The sequence below is a fragment of the Pelodiscus sinensis genome, chromosome 32 (genome assembly GCF_049634645.1).
Source record: "Pelodiscus sinensis isolate JC-2024 chromosome 32, ASM4963464v1, whole genome shotgun sequence".
Classification (NCBI taxonomy): domain Eukaryota; kingdom Metazoa; phylum Chordata; order Testudines; family Trionychidae; genus Pelodiscus; species Pelodiscus sinensis.
Genome location: NC_134742.1, coordinates 12,539,292 through 12,560,052, shown reverse-complemented (window position 1 = coordinate 12,560,052; position 20,761 = coordinate 12,539,292). Strand labels below are relative to the sequence as shown.

Sequence of the window (20,761 nt, the reverse complement as noted above, 5' to 3'; positions counted from 1 at the left end):
ACTGGCGTGCAGCCCAGCTAGATTATAATCAGCATGAAACAGACTCTGGCATTGAACTTCCCATAGGGGTTGGGTCACAGTGGTAGGCTGAGCCTGATTTCTGAGAAATGCAACTGCAAGCAGGAAGCTGCTCATTCTCCAGTCAGAAGAAATTCTGGTAAGCGAGGGAACCTGGCGGGTGGCAGCAGCCTCAAGAAGAGGGATAGAAATGTAGCCGTGTTAGTCTGGGGTAGCCGAAGCAAAATGCAGGACAATGTAGCACTTTAAAGATTAACAAGATGGTTTATTAGATGATGAGCTTTCGTGGGCCAGACCCACTTCCTCACATCAAATAGTGGAAGAGGGGCTGTCTGTAACCCAGGGCCAAAGGAGCGGGGCAGGCTGGTGGAGAGACCCCTGGAGCAAGAGGGGTGGGTGGGACCAGTGGGTGGTGGGAGCCTCTTGATTCAACCCTGGGTTAGTTGAGGGTGGTGCCAACGAATGCACATGAAGCCAGCTCTGTGTTTTGTTAGTTCTAAGGTGCGGTCGGAGGATTTGCTGGTTTTTTAAGTTTTTCCAGTGACAGACTAATTCAGCTCCCCCTCTGAAGCTCTGGATTAGTGTGTGTCTTCTTGTATTTCAAATCTCTGCAGTGAGGAAAGTCCCCCTCTCTCCCTGCCCTTAGCCTGGCTCTGAAATTCAGCCAGGGTCACAGAGCAGGAAGAAAGCAAGCGCTGAGTTGTCATTGTTTGCTGGCTGGGAGGCACAAAGGCTAGTCGGAGGAAGAGTCCTGGGAGCAGACGCAGGGGAATCTGGACTCTCATTGGTTGTACGGGCTTGAGTTTAGTTTCTGTTGATGTTTAATCTTGGGTTCGTGTGCAACGTTCAGTTTCCCGTCTGACATTTTGCGCCACTTTAGGGTGGGGAACTTGTTTTTGGGGGGTGGGTGGGAGGCCACAGAGAAGCAAAAAACAACCAAACATCCCAAAAACCCTGAGGAGAAAGACATGTCCCACATTCTCCTCGCACATCAGAGCCTGGGGGGAGGCAGGCTAGTAGATTCTATGGGCCCCCCTACACTCTGGAGGGGGACCAAAAATGAGGGGTTCGGTGTGTGGAAGGAGGCTGCTGGAAAGCAGGTTTGGGGTATGGGGGCTGGATGGGTGGGTTCAGGAGTGGACTTGGGGTGGGAGGGCCAGGCAGGAGCGGAGGAGAGTGTGGGGACTGGCTAGGAAGGGACTGCAGGCCTGGAGCATCAGCTCCAGCTCCTTGATCCTGGGGAGGCAGGGGGGCAGCCCTGAACCTCAGGGGCCAGATCCAAGCAAGCCGGGGGCCAGATTTGGCCCTCGAGTGTCAGTCCCACACCCCTTCTAGACCCTTCAAAGCCTCCTTTTTCCACTGCCACTAACTCAGCTCTCTCAGTTCCATCCTTATTATGAATTCTTTATATCGCGGCCGTGCCAGGAGCCACAAACCTGGGGCAGACCCTCTTTGTGCCAGGCGCTGTACAGACAGAGAACAAAAAAACACAGCTGCCCCCACAGGGAGTTGAAATCCCCCATGCAATATGGCCCACAGCTCCACTTCCTTCTTATTTGACGCCAGGAGGCTTCGTTCACTCCCCGGCCCTCTGCAAGAGGAACTAAAACAAGCCAATTGCACAACCAAATTTGGCAAATGTGGCTGTAGTCAGCCCAGATAAGAGCACGAGTTACTGGTGCCTCCTTGGGGCAGAGATCGCAGGCTGAATCCAAAGGGGTCAAAGGGTTGATATGTCTGTCACCTGCTGATGAACGTATGTTACGCTCCTCTCTGATGATCTAGAGCAGGGGTGGGTAATAATTAATGATGGGGGCGTATCCCAAGTTTTGGGCAAGGACCAGACATTTCTAGGGAAGGAGTACGGGGTCTGAGACGGAGGTTGGGTGCAGAAGAGGGCTCAGGGTAGGGGATTAGGGTGCAGGAGAGGTTGGGGGGTGTGAGAAGGAGTTTGGGTGTGACATGGGGCAGGGGAATGGGATGCAGTCTAGGAGGGGATATGGGTGCAGGAAAGGATTCTGGTCTGGGAGAGAGGTAGAGGGTCTGGGTGGGTGTTGTGACCTGAGGGAGGCGGGGGTGCAGAGGGTTTAGGCGGTGAGCTAGGGCAGGTAGTTGTGGGGAGAGAGGATGTAGATCGGGTTCTACTGGTAGATCTTGGAGCCCCTGACAGGCGACCCTGACTGGTTTGACCAAGAAGCTAGCATCCAGTGTTTTGACAGCAGCTGCCTGTCCCCCTATTGCGGCTCATCTCCTGCCCTTTGCATTTGAACTGCCTCCTCCCATCCCCAAGAGCCTTCTGCTTGCCGTGCAAGGCAGAGGAGGGAGAGGAGGGTACGGATGTCAAGGTGCCCCCTTCTCCCACTTTGTATCCCATCTCCACGGGGAAGAGAGGGGGCACAACAGGACTTGGGAGGGAGTTTGCTGGCTGCTTTAGGGAGTGGTGCAGGGGTGAGCCTGCCTTAGCCCCACTGCACCCCCACCCAGGAGCCACCTGAGATGAGCAGTGCTCAGTCGGAGCCCACATCCTGAAACCCTACCCCAGTCACAAAGCCTTTCCTGCACCCCAAGCACCTGCCGTAGCCCTGAGCAACCCTGCATCCAAACACGCCCCCGGAGCCTGCACCTAGAACCCCCTCCAGCACCCCGACTGCCTGCCCCAAGAGCAGCTCAGAGCCCCCCCTCAGACTCCAGATCCCTTGATCCAAGACCAGAGCCTGCACTCCAACCTGCAGTCCCTGCCTGATGAAAGGGAGGGTAGGTGGGGAAGGCAGGGAGCATGGAGTGAGCAGGGGCAGGGCCTCAGAGAAGGGGCACAAAGGAGGCGGGGCAAGGGGATTTATTTTTGAGGTAGATCTTAGGTTGCACTTCAATTCAAAAAGGGATCTCCTGCTTAAAAAGGTTGGAGACCCCTGGTGTAGGGTGCCAGGCTGTGGCTGGGAGGCACTAAACTAGGTGTCTCCTGGCCAGCAGCCCTGCAGCACCCCAAAGCAGCCCCCCCCCGCCTGCTGCAGCCCCAGAACACTTAAAACGACTAGCTGCTCCCTCCATGTGGCCCTCTGCTCTGAATGCACAGGGGTGAGGGGCAGGAGGCTTCATGGGCTGCCCCCAGCCCGATCTCTCAGGTCCAACTGTCTAGTTGTTTCCAGCCAATAGGAGCTGAGCGGTTGGGCTGGGGGAAGCACACAAAGCCCCTCTCTTCCCCCAGAGCAGAGAGCCTGAGACAGCAGACAGCTGCTTAACATGGCATGGGGCTGCTCTGGGCCTGAGGGTCGTGGCCAGATGGTCTGCCCACCCCTGATCTAGAGAATATGAGTCTAGTACAGCCCTTTTGGTTTTTTAGCTCTGTCCGACTCCCGGAATTCCTGGCATGCTGCATTCTGGGTAATTTTACAGGCCCGCTCTGCGATGGCTCTGGCCCTGTGGGGCGGCAGCGTGCGAAGGGTGGTTTGCCCTGATGCTATAACCACCAGAACATCCGATGCTTCCCTCTGCTTGTACTTGGGGGGTCGTGCAAGGATGGATGGATGGAGGTGCCATAAAACATGGATGGATATGAAGTGTGGATATGAAGGAACAGGCTGGAGTCTTGTGTCCCGTTCTGGGCCCTACATTTCAGGAAAGATGCAGAGAAACTGGAGATGGTCCATGTCATATGAAAGTCATATGTGGGTCCTGCAGCTTAGCAGGGCTTGGATGGAAGTTTCCATCCCTGCTGTACCCAACTTAGCATAGCCTGGGACTCTGCAAGCCCAAACCGCAGCTGGGCTTTCTTAGCTTTAAGCCATGCCTTGAGCTGGGAAACTATTGAGCAGTAAAGAAATCTGACCTCATAAGAAAGGTGTTGAGCCAGATACATGCACATCCGGTAAATAACTGTAGTATAACTAAAAGCGGCGAGGAGTCCTATGGCACCTTATAGACTAACTGAAGTGTTGGCAAAGACCCACTTCGTCAGATGCATGTAGTATAACTAGTGTAGGAAGTTCCTTGTCCACTGAGTCTCACCAGGGACCTATACCTCGGAGGGTGCCCTGGATCCCCCTAGTTGGAACCACGTCCACAGTGGCTGGGTACAAGGTGACCGAAATGGGACTCCCCCCAGATTGAAGGGGTGTGAGCATTTCCAAATGCATTGTTCTGCGTGTGCTTTTTGGTGCATTACTTTTCAGTAGCTGTGTCACCTTCTGGCAGTATTAAGCCACTAACAGTAGTGATGTAGTGAGATTAAGAAAAGCAACTATTGAGCCCTAAGTGACTCTGTTTTGAAGCGAATTCACAAGGCTGTTAGGTCCTGTTCCCATGAGTGGCCAGTCCAGAGAAGAGCAACATAAATGAGGAAAGGTCTAGAGAACATGAGCAATGAGGGAAGCCTGAAAGAATTGGGCTTGTTTAGTTTGGGAAAGAGAAGACTGAGAGGGGAAGTGATAGCAGTTTTCAAGTGTCTAAAAGGGTGTCACAAGGAGAAGGAGGGAGAAAAATTGTCCTCCTCGGCCTCTGAGGACCCGACAAGCAGCAATGGGCTTAAAAGCAGCAAGGGAGGTTTAGGTTGGACATTAGGAAAAACTTCCTGCTTGTCAAGGTGGTGAAACATAGGAATAAATTGCCGAGGGAGGTTGCGGAATCTCCGTCACTGGAGATATGTAAGAGCAGGTTGGACACACACTTGTCAGGGATAGTCTAGGTCAGTAGTTCCCAACTGCTGCGCCATGGCAGATCCTGGAACAGGCATGAGGGCTGATTTTGCCCAGCACTGGGGTTGAGGAGGTGGAGCAGGAGACTTGCTCCCCGCCTTTCTGCTCCCCTCTCCCCACCACACACCCCCCCCCAGCACACTCCATATGGCTTTTGTGAAAAGAAAAGTCTGGAGGCTGGGTAAGTCTGTTGGAGAGTTTCCTGCTGGGGTCAAAGGGCACCGGGCATAGGGATGGGGTCAAAGGCTGTTAGGCACTGGGGATCAAGGGGCTGGTTTGGGGGCAGGTGGATAGGCAAACTTTCATTTGCATATTTGCATATTCATTATTCATTCACACGAATACTGCGTATAGATGTGGTCACCTCATCTCAAAAAAGATATATTGGCATTGGAAAAGGTTCAGAAGAGGGCAACAAAAATTATTAGGGTTTGGAATGGGTCCCATATGAAGAAAAATGAAAAAGACTTGGACTTTTCATCTTAGAAAAGAGGAGACTAAGGAGGGAGAGGACAGAGATCTATAAAATCATGACTGGTATGGAAAAAGTGAATAAGAAAAAGTTATTTACTTATTCCCACAAAGTAAGAACTAGGGGTCACCAAATGGAAGGTTTAAAACAAACAAAAAGAAGTTTTTCTTCATTTAGCGCACAGTCAACCTGTGGAACTCCTTGCTAGAGGATGCGGCAAAGGCTAGAACTTTAACAGGGTTCAAAAAAGAGCTAGATAGATTCATGGAGGTTAGGTCTATCAATGGCTATTAGCCAGAGTGGGTAGGAATGGTGTCTCTAGCCTCTGTTTCTCTGGAAGTGGGAGAAAGGGGAGTTATCACATGAGCATTACTTGTTGTGATCCCTCCCTCTGGGGCACCTGGCATTGGCCACTGTGGGCAGACAGGCTACTGGGCTGGATCGACCTTTGGTCTGACCCAGTGTGGCCGCTCTTATGTTCTTAAATAACAAAATATGCAATAAAATGTTGCCAAAAGTTGGTGGATGAGTTTGCTGGTCCGCAATATGAGGAAGGTTGGGAACCTTTGGTTGAGATGGTGCTGGATCCTGCCGTGAGGGCCAGGGACGGGACTGAATGGCCTCTTGAGGTCCCTTCCCATTTTCGAGTGCTAGGATTCTGTAGCCCAGTCCTGCATCTCTAGTGCCGACCAGCCTTTGGCCACACGCTCTTCCAAAATTACCTCAGACCCATGCTATACATGGCGAGGGAGTGGAGAGAGGGGGTCTCACTGCATATAATTTGCATGCTGATGGGCTCCTGCCTCCCACAGGATCCTCTCAGCCTTGCTTTCACCCTCTCCCACCTAATGCCTTTCTCTGACTTCTACACCCTTTCCCTCCTGCTCTGGGCTCCACGTTCCCATGGGCCGGGCCAGGCCCCACAGCTCCTAGGCCTTTGCCTGGAGTTGCCCCTCTCCCCGCCCCTTGCATTGTGCCTCCCCTGGCAGCGTCTCTCTGCAGCCTGGTATGAGGGGCTGCTGCTGAGCCTGTCTGAAAAAAGCAAAACGGGGGGCATTTCATTTCTGCTCTTGGTTACTCTTGTGGGCGCTGAGTCCCTTTGAAACAGCTTCGCTGTGCCCCACGGTTCATCCCACCAGGAGGGCGGGCATAATAAGAGCTGGGAGCATTGTTTAGTCCCTGCTGTTTCTATGGCACCAGTGACATTGTGTTTTTTGGCAGCAACCCTCTATGGGCGTTGTTAATACCTGTGGCAGTAGCTGTTCCAGGAACGCCGTTGAATTACCCCGGCACGGCAGAGAAAGCTCCTTGCCAAACCAGACCAGACAAGTCTGATTTAGCCCTGGTGTGGGCAAACCTACCCCATGCAGACCTGTCTGCTTTGCATCAAAACCTGGTTGTTAAAGCCACTGGCTTTTTCCAGAGTAGACAGGTCCTAAAGCTAACTCTTGGCAGCTGACGAGACAGGTTGACCTGGTGGATACTGGCCTATATGCCTCAATCTCTGTCCCTAGTCTGCGGGGTGACCTTGAGTAAGTCATTTTCAGGTTCCATGCCTCAGTTTCCCCACCTGTAATATGGGGTCATTATCTTGCCTTCCTTTCTCAAGTACATTCTGATCTACTAAAATTCACAAGGTGTTAATATTTTAGTGCGTTTCTCCAAAATGTGACCAAGGAGCTGCTAAAGAAAGTCTGTTTTTTAAAAATAAAGACCTAAGGGGACGTAATAATAAATACTAGATACAATATCAAATAATGAGAAGTGGGATTGCTATGCTATCCCTCTTAGACCAGAGCCCCGTCGTACAAACACAGCGAGAGACAGTCCCTGCCCCAGCTGAGATCAGGCCCTGTCATGCCGGGCGCTGCACAGACACAGCGAGAGACAGTCCCTGCCCCAGCTGAGATCAGGGCCCCGTTGTGCCGGGCGCTGCACAGACATAGCGAGAGACAGACCCTACCCCAGCTGGGATCAGGGCCCCGTTGTGCCGGGCGCTGCACAGACACAGCGAGAGACAGTCCCTGTCCCAGCTGAGATCAGAGCCCCGTTGTGCCGGGCGCTGCACAGACACAGCGAGAGACAGTCCCTGCCCCAGCTGAGATCAGGCCCTGTCATGCCGGGCGCTGCACAGACACAGCGAGAGACAGACCCTGCCCCAGCTGAGATCAGGCCCTGTTGTGCCGGGCGCTGCACAGACACTGTGACAGACAGCCTCCCATACAGAGTTGTCTGGGGCCTGAGGCTTAGAATTGAAAATACAGCAAAAGGCTAGTGACTCCCAACCCAGTTGCTATGGTGTTGCCTAGCGGCCGCCCGGAACTACTGACATGATTTAAAGGTCTCGCAGAACTGGCCACTGAGAATGTAGCACTGCAGCTAGGAGCTGTAAGTCATTTAAATAGGATCCTGCTGCCTGAGCCACCCCTTGGAAATTCAATGGCACAGGCAGCAGGATGTAATTAGAAGTCTGCCAAATGCAGCCTGTCAACAGGCCACATCCGGCTCCTGGGCTGCATATTGTCCAGCTTTGTCTTCAATGATCATTACTGGTTCATGTTATGGCAAAGTCCAGGAAGTCCAATCAAGGTCTAGGTCCCGATTGTGCTACGTGCTGTACCTGCCAGTCATGATGCTGATAGTCTATGTAACCACACACACCTAGGCTGTGTCCACACTGGCAGGTTCTTGCACAAGAACATCTTGTGCAAGAATTCCTGTGCAAGAACTCTTGCACAAGAACACGTCCACATGGCCATGTGCTTTTGCGCAAGAGCACCCATGGCAGTGTAGACGCGCTCTTGCGCAAGAAAGCTCCAATGGTCCACACTGCCCTCTTGGGTAAGAAGGCTTACACTTGTTAGAAAGAGCGTAGCTCTTGCACAGGAAGCCCACTCTTCCCATGCTTTACTGTAACTCTTGTTGCACAAGAGTGGGTGGACAGTGTGGATGCTCTGGGGAAGAACGGCCGTTCCTGCGCAAGAACCCGCCAGTGTAGACATAGCCCTAGTGTGGGTCATTGTCCCGTGGAGATGCACTTATACCCCTTACAGCGAGTGATAAGTGGCTCTACAACCGAGGCTGAGAAGCAGCTGGCTTTTATCTCAAGCTGGAAAGGTTCCTACACTAAGTTCCAGAGGCCCCGGGTTCAAATTCTACTGGTGGTGGTTACATTTACTCCGGAGGGCTTGCCATCTGGGGGTCCGGCAGGATGCAAGCAGTTGCCAAAAGAGACCAATGTGATGGGGTTGAAGAGAGGTCACCAGAAACAACCTTTTTGCAGAAGTAAAAACTTTTGGTTTTTTGTTACAGAACTTCAGGCTGCAATCTCTGGGACCCTTTGGCTGGCTGACTGGGCCTCCAGTGTGGAATAAAGCAGCACCCAGTGCCAAAGGGTCCCAGAGAGCCTGGGAAAATATGGGGAAAGGCGAGCAGAAGACAGACAAGCCGGATAATCTGCTTCCAGTCCCAGGAGACGTGGAGAAAGGAGCAAAGTCAAGTAAGAACCTGAGTACAAATGCCCCGGGGAGTAGTTGGGGTGCGTCACTGAGTCACAGTGAGGGAACCAGACTTTCCAAAGAGGGAGGGAAGGGGAGAGAAAAAGTGTTTGGGCCCAGATCCATGGAAGTTAGCCGCAGAAATTCTGTTGTGGAGCGAGGGTCTTGGTCACCACCACAGGATCCGCTGCATTCACACCCAATTTACGTGCAACCTCCCAGTGTTGCTGCAATACCACTGAGATCAGTGGTACCTCTTGGGATCAGATGGTGGGACATAGGTGAAGATACTTAAAACGTGGGAGATCAAGCCCCCTCCCAGGCAGGGTGATAGGAGTAAAGCTGAGGGCCAAGTTCGTTGAGCTTTAAAACCAGCTGGCACACACCCTGAAACCTGTCTGGGCAACGATTGTGTACACCCCCAACCTCACGTGTGTGCAACTGCACAGTGGGTGGGGCCAGCTGAGTAACTGGAGCCCAGGGCTGCCCGACTGGTTCTTGCCCTCGGGGATGTCTGTGGGTGCCACACAGGAGCATGCCTTGGGTTTTGGCTCGTGCAACCTTTCCACCGTCTAGAAATGTGGGCCCGAAGACCAGGGGAAGGGCGTCTTCTAGACAGCGTCTCTGCTTAGGGTGGGAAACAAGATCTGCCCGAAGGGGTGTCGTTGCAAAGTGCAGAGCTGCTCACGAGTGCCATGGAAAGAACAGACCTAGAAAAGACTTTGGGGCCAGAGCTGGGACCCAACGGAAAGGTGCTCCTACAACGACACTGGAGTGTAGAGAATGAAGTGGAGAGGTGGCGTCACCTCTGTGTGTACATCACTGATGAAAGCATCACTGGATTCAGTGTCCACTTCTGATGTCATAAGAACGTAAGAGCGGCCAGACTGGGTCAGACCAAAGGTCCATCCAGCCCAGTAACCTGTCTGCTGGCAGTGGCCAACGCCAAGTGCCCCAGAGGGAGTGAACAGCACAGGAAATCCTCAAGTGATCCCTCCCCTCTCGCCCATTCCCAGCCTCTGACAGAAGGGAGGGACACCATCCTATTTAATAGCCATTGATGGATCTAGCCACACTTCAAAACAGGATGTTGGCACATCGGGAGACATTCAGGCTTCGTCCACACTACAGGCGTTTAGCATCAGAATGACTGTTCTGGCGCAAAAGCTTGCGGGCCGTCTACACGGCACACGCGTTCTTGTGCAAGTAAATTGACAGGACAGCGTTGGAAGAAGAAGCCTTCTTGCACAAGAGCTCTGATGCTCCGTACAAGGAAGAAGCCTTCTTGCACAAGAGCTCTGATGCTCCGTACGAGGAAGAAGCCTTCTTGCACAAGAGCTCTGATGCTCCGTACGAGGAAGACGCCTTCTTGCACAAGAGGACGGTGAGGACAGGCAGCCAAGAGCTTTTATGCAAGAACTGGCCTCCCAGGAAAAAACGCAGGTGGCCGCTTGGATGCTCCATACCTGCACTCACAGCTCGCTACTTCCTGCTTGCTAGACCCTCCCTTCCCTTAAAGGCATAGGCACCCTGCAGACGCCGCCATCCGGCTCTGCCCTGCTGCACCCAGGAGCCCACATGTCTGCTCCAGAGGCACCCTGAGAACCTGCACCCTCCTCCCAGCAGCCACCCCAGGCCTCCCAGCAACCACGGAGGGGCACAAAGTGGTGTGCCCCTTGCTGGTCCGGGACTGGGGCGGAGGCCCTCCTGGACGTGTGGGTGCAGGAGGAAGCCCTCCATGACCCCCGTGCCCGGTGCCGAAATGCCGACATCTTCGCCCACATGACCCAGCCCGGATCCCGCCCGGATCCTTGCACAGGTCTGGGCCAAGGTCAAAGAGTTGCACCTGGTCTATGTCAGGGCCACTGAGGGCGGGAGGAGCAGGAACCGACACCTGCCCCCACTATGACGGGCTGCATGCCATTCTGGGCGACACGGTGATACAAGGGCCCTCACCGGCGGTGGACCTGGCCTGGAGGACGAGGGTGACCTGACCAGTGGCTCCGAAGACAAGGGAGAAGACTGCAGCACCACCGTCACCCCGCACCTCGAGCCAGTGCCCAGCAGCCGGGACGCCTCCCGGGCCTCGTCTGAGGCTGGCGACGGATCCGCCGGTGAGTATCGCGCTTCTCCCTCGCACGGGCAGGGGAGGCGGGTGCCCAGGGGTGTGTGTCACTCAGGCAGTTTGAGCTGCATGCTGGCCTGAAGAGCGCCAAGGCCTCAGCATCTGCGGAGGCACTGGCAGGAGCTCCCTCTCCCAGTGGAGAGCCCCTTCCTCCTCCCCCTCCCAATTGAGAGTGTCCTCTTGCTTCCCACCCTCTGTCCCCAGGTAAATAATACAGTTTTTGGTTTGTTTACAAAAAAACAGTTGTGTTGATTGGGAGGAGAGGGAATGGGGGGAGGGAAGGACTGAGGATGGGAGGGAGATGCGGACACCAGACAGAAGCAACCCTAGTGTGGGGCCTGGGAGAACATCTCTTTGAAGGCCTCCTGAATGCGCACTCCATCGTGGTGCGCCTGCCGGCTGGCGGCTATACAGGGCTGCTCAAGTGCCCGCCCCTCGGCTTCCATCCATGCTGGGAGGAAGACCTCCCACTTCTGCTCCACTTCGTTGTGCAGCACGCAACATGCTGCCATGACCTCCACAATGTTCCATTTCGAGATGGCTGAGCAGACAATGGACTATCCCCTTGAGCCGTCCGAAGGCGCTTGCCATCTGGTTGTGGGCCCGGTTCAGGTGCTGGTTGAATCGTTCAGAATCCATGCGTCCGGTGTACGGCTGCATCAGCCGCAGCATGAGGGGGAAGGCCATGTCCCTTACAATACACAGATACATGCGGATGTCCAACAGTCAATTCCCACTGGGGGAAGACAGTGCCCACCTCCAGACTGTGAAATGGGCTGGAGTTTCAGAGGATGCGGGCGTCATGTGCCCTGCCCGACCACCCCACATAGATGTCTGTGAAGCAGCCGCGGTGGTCCACAAGGGCCTGGAGCACCATGGATGTTTCTACAACATCTCTGCTCCCACTTAGGGAGCCGTTCTGAGCTCAGGGAGTGGTATCCTCTGGCAGCGGGTTAGAATGGGCCCTCTGGATTTAGATGCTGTAAGTTAGGCAGCACTGAGGCTGGCTCACACGCTGTCTCCCATCTCCGTTCCCAAATACCCTTTGCTTGCCTGCTGTGCTTGTCTCTGGACTGCTGCCCAAAATAGTTCGGGGCTTGCCCCGGGCCCATAACAGTAATGCTGGAAAGTCAGAGAGGAAGCTACCAAAACTAGCTGGCGGAACTTGATTGGGCAGATGAAATGGCTGGCGTTGAGTCAACGAAACCACTGGTTTTGTGACGCTGAAAAAGCAGCAGATCTCTGAACTGCAAATGAGAGGGCTGTGGGTGGGGGGAGAGGATGAAGGTTTATTTTCTAGTTGCAGGGGCAGTCCCCATAGTCACTCTAAACTGTGGTTCTCAAGCGTCACTGAGCTTGGAATGGCCGTGCTGTAGCAAATGCCGAAGTTTTGAAATGCCCTTTGGTCCCACAGGGAAAGAAAAAATGGAAATTCCCCCACAGAAGGACTCTGCTGGCTTCTCATGGGATTTCAAATCATGTTCAAGGCCTCTTAGCTTATCTTCAAAGCACTCTGGGGCGTGGGCCCAATATATATAAAACACCACGGAGCAACAGATCTATTCATAATAAAATAAGCCACATCCTGTTACAACGCTGCACCGGCACTGCACATGTTTCCCCCTCGGGCGTGGGGGAGGGGGAGACAGAGAAAACAAAAGGCCGCTCAGATACCATGATGAGCATGGGGTAAAAACCTGCTTTGAATAGCGCAGACCTTATTAACGTGGTTTACAATCGATTACTTGACTAGATAATCCTGAAAACGTTCCGCTTTCATAACTTTCCACCAAAAACAACAGAGTGAAAATGATACACGTTGATCATTCCCCCTAGACAATTTCAACAAAGCCAATATGTTCCTTCCAGATTGCTTCATCTGCATCAAATCAGGATTTTCCAGCAGAAATTTGGAAATTGCAACCAGTCCCAGTGGGAGAACTGATGGAGGGAAAATTCCTTCCTGACCCCAGATCTGATCCTCCAGAGCATGAGAGAAGGATACACCAGCCAGGCCTCTTAGACATCTAAAGAAATTCTGATATCAAAAGAATTCTTAAGGGATGTTTTCCCTACTGGTGTGGAGCACCCCCTACTGGCTGCTGGTGGCATTGCAAGGAGTGGGGAAGGTGCTACACTGCTAAGGGAGTACAGGGCAAAGGAGGACGTTTGGAAATTCGTTCGATGTCAGGCTGTAAAAGTTGGGTGCCCCTGTTCTAACTCATCCAGCCTGAGAGCACCGGTTGTACCAAGACGATGCACTGTGGCGTCTGTAGGGGCAGGGCTGTATCAAAGATGGACGAGTCTGCAACTGCTTCTCATGTTAGCCGGTCTACTTGAGCTCAAACCACAACAGCTCATGCCTGTAGAGCCAGAGGTCTCAGGTTCAACCCCTACTCACGACATGAGGCTAGACACTAGGGATGTGAATACGATCTGAGGAAGTGGGTCTGGCCTGTGAAAGTTCATCACCTATTAAACCATCTTGTTAGTCTTTAAAGTGGCAACAGTGCAGGGGGGCTCCAGTAACACAGGCTCACTTCATTTACGCTATGACGTCCCTAGTAGAAATGAGCATGTGTGTTCTCTATAGCTGGTCTCACCAGGCGCTAGCGTGATGCCGGCAGAGGGAAGGGAAGCGGGAGACGCATTCCCTGCTGGCAGCCTGTTGCCCCTGCTCTAGCCATGGCTTCAGGTGGGGCAGGAGCCAGAAGAGGAATTGGTGTCACAATGTAGCCTACTAAGCACAGCTGTGCTAACGCAGGGGCCCCTGGTAGCTGGCTAAGGTGCAGGCAGGAGTCTGAGCTAAGACACCTGAGCTCTGCAGCTCAAGCAGGAGAGACAGGAGCTGAAATCCTAAGTTCAAACCCTGCCAACAATTCTCCCCGGGCGCTGTGTGAGGCAGAGAGAGGGATTCCCAGGGCAGCCCAGCACTAACAACGGCCTTTTCCCTTCCAGAGCCTGCCTTCCACATCTTTTACAGAACTTCCTCATCCCCTAAAGGCACAGCTGCAGTCATACTTTCAGTGTGTATCCTCCTCCTCATCATCCTAGTCCTGGTGATATCTCTGGCAGGTGAGTTTCCAGCCCTGCCGGCTTCGGTCTCCAGGTTTCCCCTCCCCCTGGGGAATTGTCAGGATCACAGTCCCAGCCCTAGAGCTCCCACATCCTGCAATGCCCAGGAGCAATGGGGGGAGGGGTCCTGGGACAATCAGCCCCTTTTGAGCCAGCCCCTAAAGCTGAATCCTGAGAGCTCCCGGCTGCAGCTCCCCCTCGTGCCAGAGATGGTGAGAGGCGGGAACGGGGGGGGGGGGGGGGGGGGGGACCGTCCGTGTGTCTGCCTCTGGGTTCTGCCACCGTTGGCAGCTTCTGTCAGCCAAGTCACCTCTGGCCAGTCCAGGGCTGTTAAAATGCATTTAATGGTGTACACATGGCTCTGCTGAAAGTGTCATCAGATACACATTTACATGTGGCGGGGGGAGGGAGGCAGGAGCTGGTGCATATGGGGAGCCAGCTTAAAGACCAGCTCCCCAGAGACACTGGCTCCCCCCCGCTGCCTCTGATACAGAGGCAGCAAGGGGTTGTGTGTGTAGTTGTTGGGATTAACCCATCGGCCCAGGCTTTACATGAATCATGTAAAGAACCACACGCTAACGTCCCCCAGTCAATGCCCACCTCCAGGAAAACAATTCCTCCCCTCCCCGCAGCATCTCAAAGTCTAATGGCCCGGCCCCCTAAGCCTCCCTCTGGGACTCATTGCTGCGCTATGGGTCATTTGAAATCTCACCCCTTATACATCTCCCCTCCCACAAAAGGGCCCAGCACCCTCACAGGGCACCAGCCTCCTGTTCCATCTCAGGGAGGTTTTCCTAGTGCGCCCTCCTTTGTGGGGGGGGACCCTGCCATCTCTTCTCCTCTGGGCTCCAGCCCAGACCCCCTGTGTTTAAGCAGCTCAACCCCCCGCCCCCCGCTCCTTCCTACCCCCACCTCACCCTCCTTCCGCCTTTTCCCTCTGGGGTCTGGCAGAAACTTCCCCCGCTGCCACTGCTCCTCACAGCCTTCTACAGAAGCTGTTGTGAACTGGCCCCTTTGTCCGTTAAAACTTTCCCTAGTGGTTACAGCATGGGGCCTGCACATCCCCCATCGCAGGCTTAGAACGGCGGGCGTCATTATCCCATTTTATAGAAAGGGAAACTGAGGCACGGAAGGAGCCCCTCCGCCACTGATTCAAGTGATGTGAAGCCAGGCTGGGAGAGAATCTAGGAGTCCCGATTCCCAGCTTCCCCCTGTCTAACTCACTACACCCCATTGCCCTCTAAGGCCTGAGGCATCCAGCCCCCTGCTCCAACCACTAGACCCCACTCCGATCCCAAAGCCGGGATTAGAATCAGGAGTCCCACTCCCCTCCCAGAGCACCCCTGAAATCAAGGGCAGGGATGCCCACTCAGAGGCTTCATTTCTAACCCCTCTGCCCTCCAAGCCATTTCCCGAGCTCTGAGCGAGGCCTGGCTCTGAGGGGATTGTTCCCACATGTTCCCCTTGGACACAGCAGGGCCCGTCCCCCGGGAAGCTGCCTTGTGCAGGCACTGAGGGTGTGAAAGATGCCGGCCTTCACACTTGGGGGTTTCCCACTGCCCAGCTGTGTAGAGCCAGGCCCTGAGACCAATAGGGGCAGATCTCTCACCCGACGGTGCTGTCTTGTTTGCAGTGGTAGCGTCTCGTGTTCCTGAGCCTCTTCTTGTCAAGCTCACCTGCCCCGACGACTGGGTCGGCTACCGAGGGAAATGTTACTATTTCTCTGAGGCCGAAGAGACTTGGGACTCCAGCCGGAGCCACTGCTCTGCCCTGGGCGCCTCCCTGGCTGGGATTGATACCCTGAAGGACCTGGTAAGAGACTGGGGGAAATAACATGTTTGGGGTTGGTTTGGTTGCCGGCAAGTCCAGTATCCCAAGCACGGGAAGTAGGGGTGCAGGGTGCTGCAGCCCCTCCAGCTTTGCACCCAGGTCCCGCATATCCAGGAGCCGGCTCTGCTGCCACTCTGAGACCAGCTTCATCAGGCCTAGGTCCTGGGCTCCAGAGCTGATTAGGCCTCAGCTGGAGTATTGTGTCCAGTTCTGGGCACATTTCAGGAAAGGTGGGGAGAAATTGGGGAGGGTCCAGAGAAGAGCAACAAGAATGATGAAAGGTCTAGAGCAGAGGTTCTCAAACTTGTAATACCGTGACCCCCCTCTCATTTGCTGCAACTCCCCTCTCAGTTGTTCGCGACACCCCCCCCCCCCCCCCCCCCCCCGGGGCCTTGGGACCCTCAGTTTGAGAAATGCTGGTTTGGAGAACATGAGCTATGAGGGAAGACTGAAAGAATTGGACTTGTTTAGTGTGGAAAGGAAAAGACAGAGAGGGGACATGAGACCAGCTTTCAAGCATCTAAGAGGGTGTCACAAAGAGGAGGTAGACAATTTGTTCTCCTTGATTTCTGAGGACAGGACAAGAAGCAATGGGCTTAAACTGCAGCAAGGGAGGTTGAGGTTGGACATCAGGAAACACTTCCAGCCTGTCAGGGTGGTGAAACACTGGAATAAGTTGCCTAGGTGGATTGTGGATTCTACAGCACTGGAGATATTTAAGAGCAGGTTGGACAGACACCTTAGCCTTACTGCAGCCTGCATCCCTTTGGTTCTCAAAATATGTTCTCACACCCCTTATTAAAAGTCATTGAAGTAAGTCCGTTCTTTAAACCTAAGATATATCATACAAATCTGGCATGTCTCGCACCCCCTGAAAGGGCATCTCGTGTGCACCCCAGGTTACGAACCACTGGTCTGGAAAGTGCTTGGTCCTGCCGTAAGGAAGGGGACTGGACTCGATGGCCTCTCAAAGTCCCTTCCGGTTCTAGTGTTCTATGATTCAATTAGACTATGGTGACTTGATTTACACCTTAACCTTTGTATGGGCAGATAGAGATGGGGAACGACCGTGTTTTGAGTGTATCAGCCACGTAAAAAAAACTGATTAAAAACACCTCTCGTTTCAGGTCAGACTGCAAATGAAACACTTTCAGTGAATAAAAAAAAGCTGAAAGTCATTCCAGGTCAAACAAAATGTTTCTTTTAGAGGCTGAGCATTTTAAAGCCATCTTTTATTAAAAAAAAATCTCCTGTTGCAATTTTTTCATTTGAAATTTTCTTTTCATTTCAAAATCAATAACATTAAAAAAAAAACCACACACAAGAAATTTTGAAACAAAATGTTCACATCCCAAAAATTGCAACAGTTTATAGCAATGTAGTTTTAGGGCATCTTTTTGCATAATGGCAATTTGGTGAAATTGTCGCATTTGTCAAATGTTTCAGTGTCACCGATCAGCATTTTTCAATGTGGGGAAAAAAGTCCCTTCTGTATGAAAAGCTTTGCAGAGCTCAGCCTCTGAGCTCTGCAGACCATTCTCTCTTTTCCCTATAAAACTGCTCTCTGCACGGAGCCTGATTCCACAGTTCCATGTGGCCTGCGGAGGGAGGTTTAGCAGAGCTACATACTTGGGGGATGGGCCCCCTGGAAATGCTTCTAACCAGGCCAAATTAACACAACCTACTTCTTTTAAAGGTTTTCCTCATGCGTCATAAGGGACGTGATTACCACTGGATCGGCCTGCGGAGGGAAGACGAAGCCCAGCCCTGGAAGTGGGCGAATGGGACAGAATTCAACAACCTGTGAGTCCTGCTTTCTGTCTGGGAAGTCTCCATGTTAGTTCACCAGAGTTAATTTGCTCAATATGCGCTAAACATGCTCAGAACAACCAGACATTGTATTAAAGTAACAGAGTTCTGGCTTTTCACCTGTAACCCCGACTCGCCCAGGAGCGTCGGCAGCCAGGAATCGAACGGGGAACATATGGAGGTCAATGAGGGTTGCCAGATGACCCAGAAAATACCGGACACCCGGGCTGAGTCTGGGAGCCTGTTATTGAGCAGAAGCCTGGCGGGGGTGGGGCTTCTCCATGTCAGGCTTCCATCCGGTGCCCAGCCGGAAAAATCAGAGAATACTGGACACTGCATATGTCTGGTATTGTCTGATTTTTTTTTTACCGGGTGGAGGGCTCAAATACTGGACTGTCCAGTAGGATTCCAGACACCTGGCAACCCTAAGGTCAATGCACAAACTACATCTCCGTTAGCAGGGATGTAGTGGATTTGTGACTCTCTAGCTGGCCTAGTCACCGCTAGAAGAGGTGGCGGTTATACCTAGAGTAAAGCAGGGGTGAGGAACCTGTGGCCTTGTCCTGAATCCTCCCCCACTTTCTTCGGGGGCTGCTCTGGAGGGCCGGTGCTCTGTTTTCTCCAGCGCCACTGTGGGGCAGCAAGGGGGCTGGAGCACCAGAGGGGGCTTCCCAATGCCTTTGGGGGGCAGATCTAGGCAAGCCAAGGACTGCTTCTTGCCCCCAGGCCTGGAGTTCCCCATTCTTGGACTAATGTAATGTAATACAGGCTGTTCTCTAGGCTGTTGTAATTGGAGCTCTAGTCATCACCACATGGCGCTGGGGGATTAGCTCTGTCCAGCAGTTCCATGGACCCTCTACTCCTCCTCAGCCATGGCCTGTTGCCTCCTAGATTCTGTGGCCTTGTCCTTATCCTCCCCCGCTTTCTTCTGGGGCTGTTAGCCCAAATTCCCTCCTCCCAGTGCCTGCAGACTACTCTGGCTCTATAGCCCTTCAAGTCACCTTTCTCCTGGGGAGCAACTCCAGCCGAATCCCCCGCAACCTCTTTCTGTCAGCCAGTAGCTTGGGCTGGCTCTGTTGGGCACCCACAGAGGGTATGTCTAGACTACCGCGTTTTGTCGATGGAAGTTTTGTCGACAGATACTGTCGACAAAACTTCCGTCGAGAAAGAGCGTCCAGACACATTGAGTTCCGTCGACAAAGCAAGCTGCTTTGTCGACAGAACCCCGTAGTCTGGACGCAACGTTACAGGCAATAACACCTTCTGTCAACAAAGTTCTGTCTACAGAAGGTGTTATGCCTCGTAAAATGAGGTATACCAGCGTCAACAAAACTGCTGAGTTCTGTCGACGTTATGTCGACAGAACTCAGCGGTAGTGTGGACGCAGGTATAGTTTTGTCGACAAAAGTCCACTTTTGTCGACAAAACTAGGTAGTCTAGACACACCCAGAGTGTGAGAGAGAAACAGCTTGAAAGACCCAAGGTTGGAGAGGAAATAGAGGCAGATTTGCCCACGGTCTCACAGGCATGTGCTTGGACTCGTAATCCACGCCGGGTGAGATCAGAGGGAAGAATGGGGCTGAGGGAAAACCTCAAATATAGGTGGGGAGTGAAAATATCAGCCCAGTATAAAGCCTCCGGGAAGAGGCCTGAAGTAAGAGGCAGTAAGACTCGAACCCAGGCACACAAAGGAATCCCTATCCCCAGCCTGTCACATGCTGTACCCCAGATATTTCCTGTGACCTACTCTCAGCACAGGAAGTCCTGCCTCAAGTGACCTGACTGTTGTTTTCACAGTCCCTGTTTGGCTCCTTGATCCTATAGAAGCCCTTGAAGGGGCAGCAAGAAGTGTGCAGGCAGCTGCTCTGCTTGGTATGGGGCTTGGCTCTGATTTGGATTCTAATGGCAATGTGGCCCAAATTCGGAGTCAGGCTTCACCCTCACCTTGACTCTTCACCCAGCTACTGGCTCTGGCCCCCGGCTTCAGTCCCTGGCTGCCAAGCTCCTGCCACCGCTGCTGCCTGTGTTTGCCCCAGATCCTGACACCAGCCCCGGCCTCTTTCTCCCTCGGCTCCCATTGTGGCCCATGTTAAAGCTCCCCCTCTGGATTCCCTTCCCCCTTGTATTGGTTCAGGAAAGGGAAATCCCGTCAGCCCCTGAGCTGTGTCCGACGTCCCCACTCTGCCCAGCCCAGCACCAACTGACTCTGCCCCCCGCTGGTCTCCCCTTTGCAGGTTTCATGTGACAGAAGGCGAAAACTGTGCATACCTGAACGACGTTGCTGTCTACTCCTCCAAGTGCTCATCTATGAAGAAGTGGGTCTGCAGCAAGCCCAGCCTGCACCTGAGGAAGGAATAGTAGGGGATGGAATAGAAAAGACTGAACACATCTGACAGGAGCAGATCCCATGTCAGTCAGTTGCCTTTCCTCCTACACTGGCTGCGTTGTTGGCACGTACAGGGCACCCTCAGTCCCACACACGTGTGCTGTCTCGGGGCTCAATTTGCAATGGCAGGCGCCAGGCCCCATCCCAGTTATTTTACTTTGGTAGTGGATGCTGCAAGCCCAGAGTTGCTGGTGCCTCCCAGCACAATTTAAGTGTTACCCTGACTCTGCATGTGGCCAAGGGAACTTAGGGTACGTCTATACTACAGCACTAATTCGAACTAACTTAGTTCGAATTACTTAATTCGAACGAAGCTCATTCGAACTAACGCATCTAAAACTAAAAACTAGTTCGAATTAGCGTTTTGCTAATTCGAACTAGCATGTCCACATTAAGTGGACCCTGAACCAGGCTTAAGGCTGGCCGGAAGCAGTGCCGGCAGGGCATCAGAGGAGGACTTAGAGCGTGGAGCTGCTGTCTCAGGCTAGCCAAGGGCTGTGCTTAAAGGGACCCGACCCCCACCCCGGACAGACAGTTCTCAGGGGTGCCCCACTTGCAAAGCAGTCCTGGCTTGGATTGCCCGGAGTACCCACACTGGGCACATCACACCACTTGGCCATCAGCCCGGCTGCACTTGCCGCAGGCTGCCATCTGGGGAGAGGGGGCAATCGGGGGGCTGCAGGAGAGCTTGCATCCACAGAGCCAGCCCAGTCCTCCCCATCGAGGGCTCGTGCCCCATTCCTCCCTCACCTCCTTCCACTTACCCTTCCCTAGCCCCTCTTCTTGATGTACAAAATAAAGGACACGTGTGTTCAAAAATGGAATCTGTCTTTATTGAACAAAACTGGGAGAGACTGG

General features: G+C 53.3%; 1 protein-coding gene across 1 annotated transcript; it reads left to right on the top strand.

The window, feature by feature from the left end:
• Positions 1-20,722, top strand: LOC102461547 (C-type lectin domain family 2 member B-like). The gene is made up of 6 exons (XM_025183792.2): positions 1-157; positions 8,494-8,680; positions 13,762-13,878; positions 15,512-15,690; positions 17,405-17,511; positions 19,752-20,722. The coding sequence occupies exons 2-6, from the start codon at positions 8,599-8,601 to the stop codon at positions 19,873-19,875; spliced, it is 609 nt and encodes a 202-aa protein (XP_025039577.2). The 5' UTR covers positions 1-157; positions 8,494-8,598; the 3' UTR covers positions 19,876-20,722.
• The last annotated feature ends 39 nt before the right edge of the window (positions 20,723-20,761 follow it).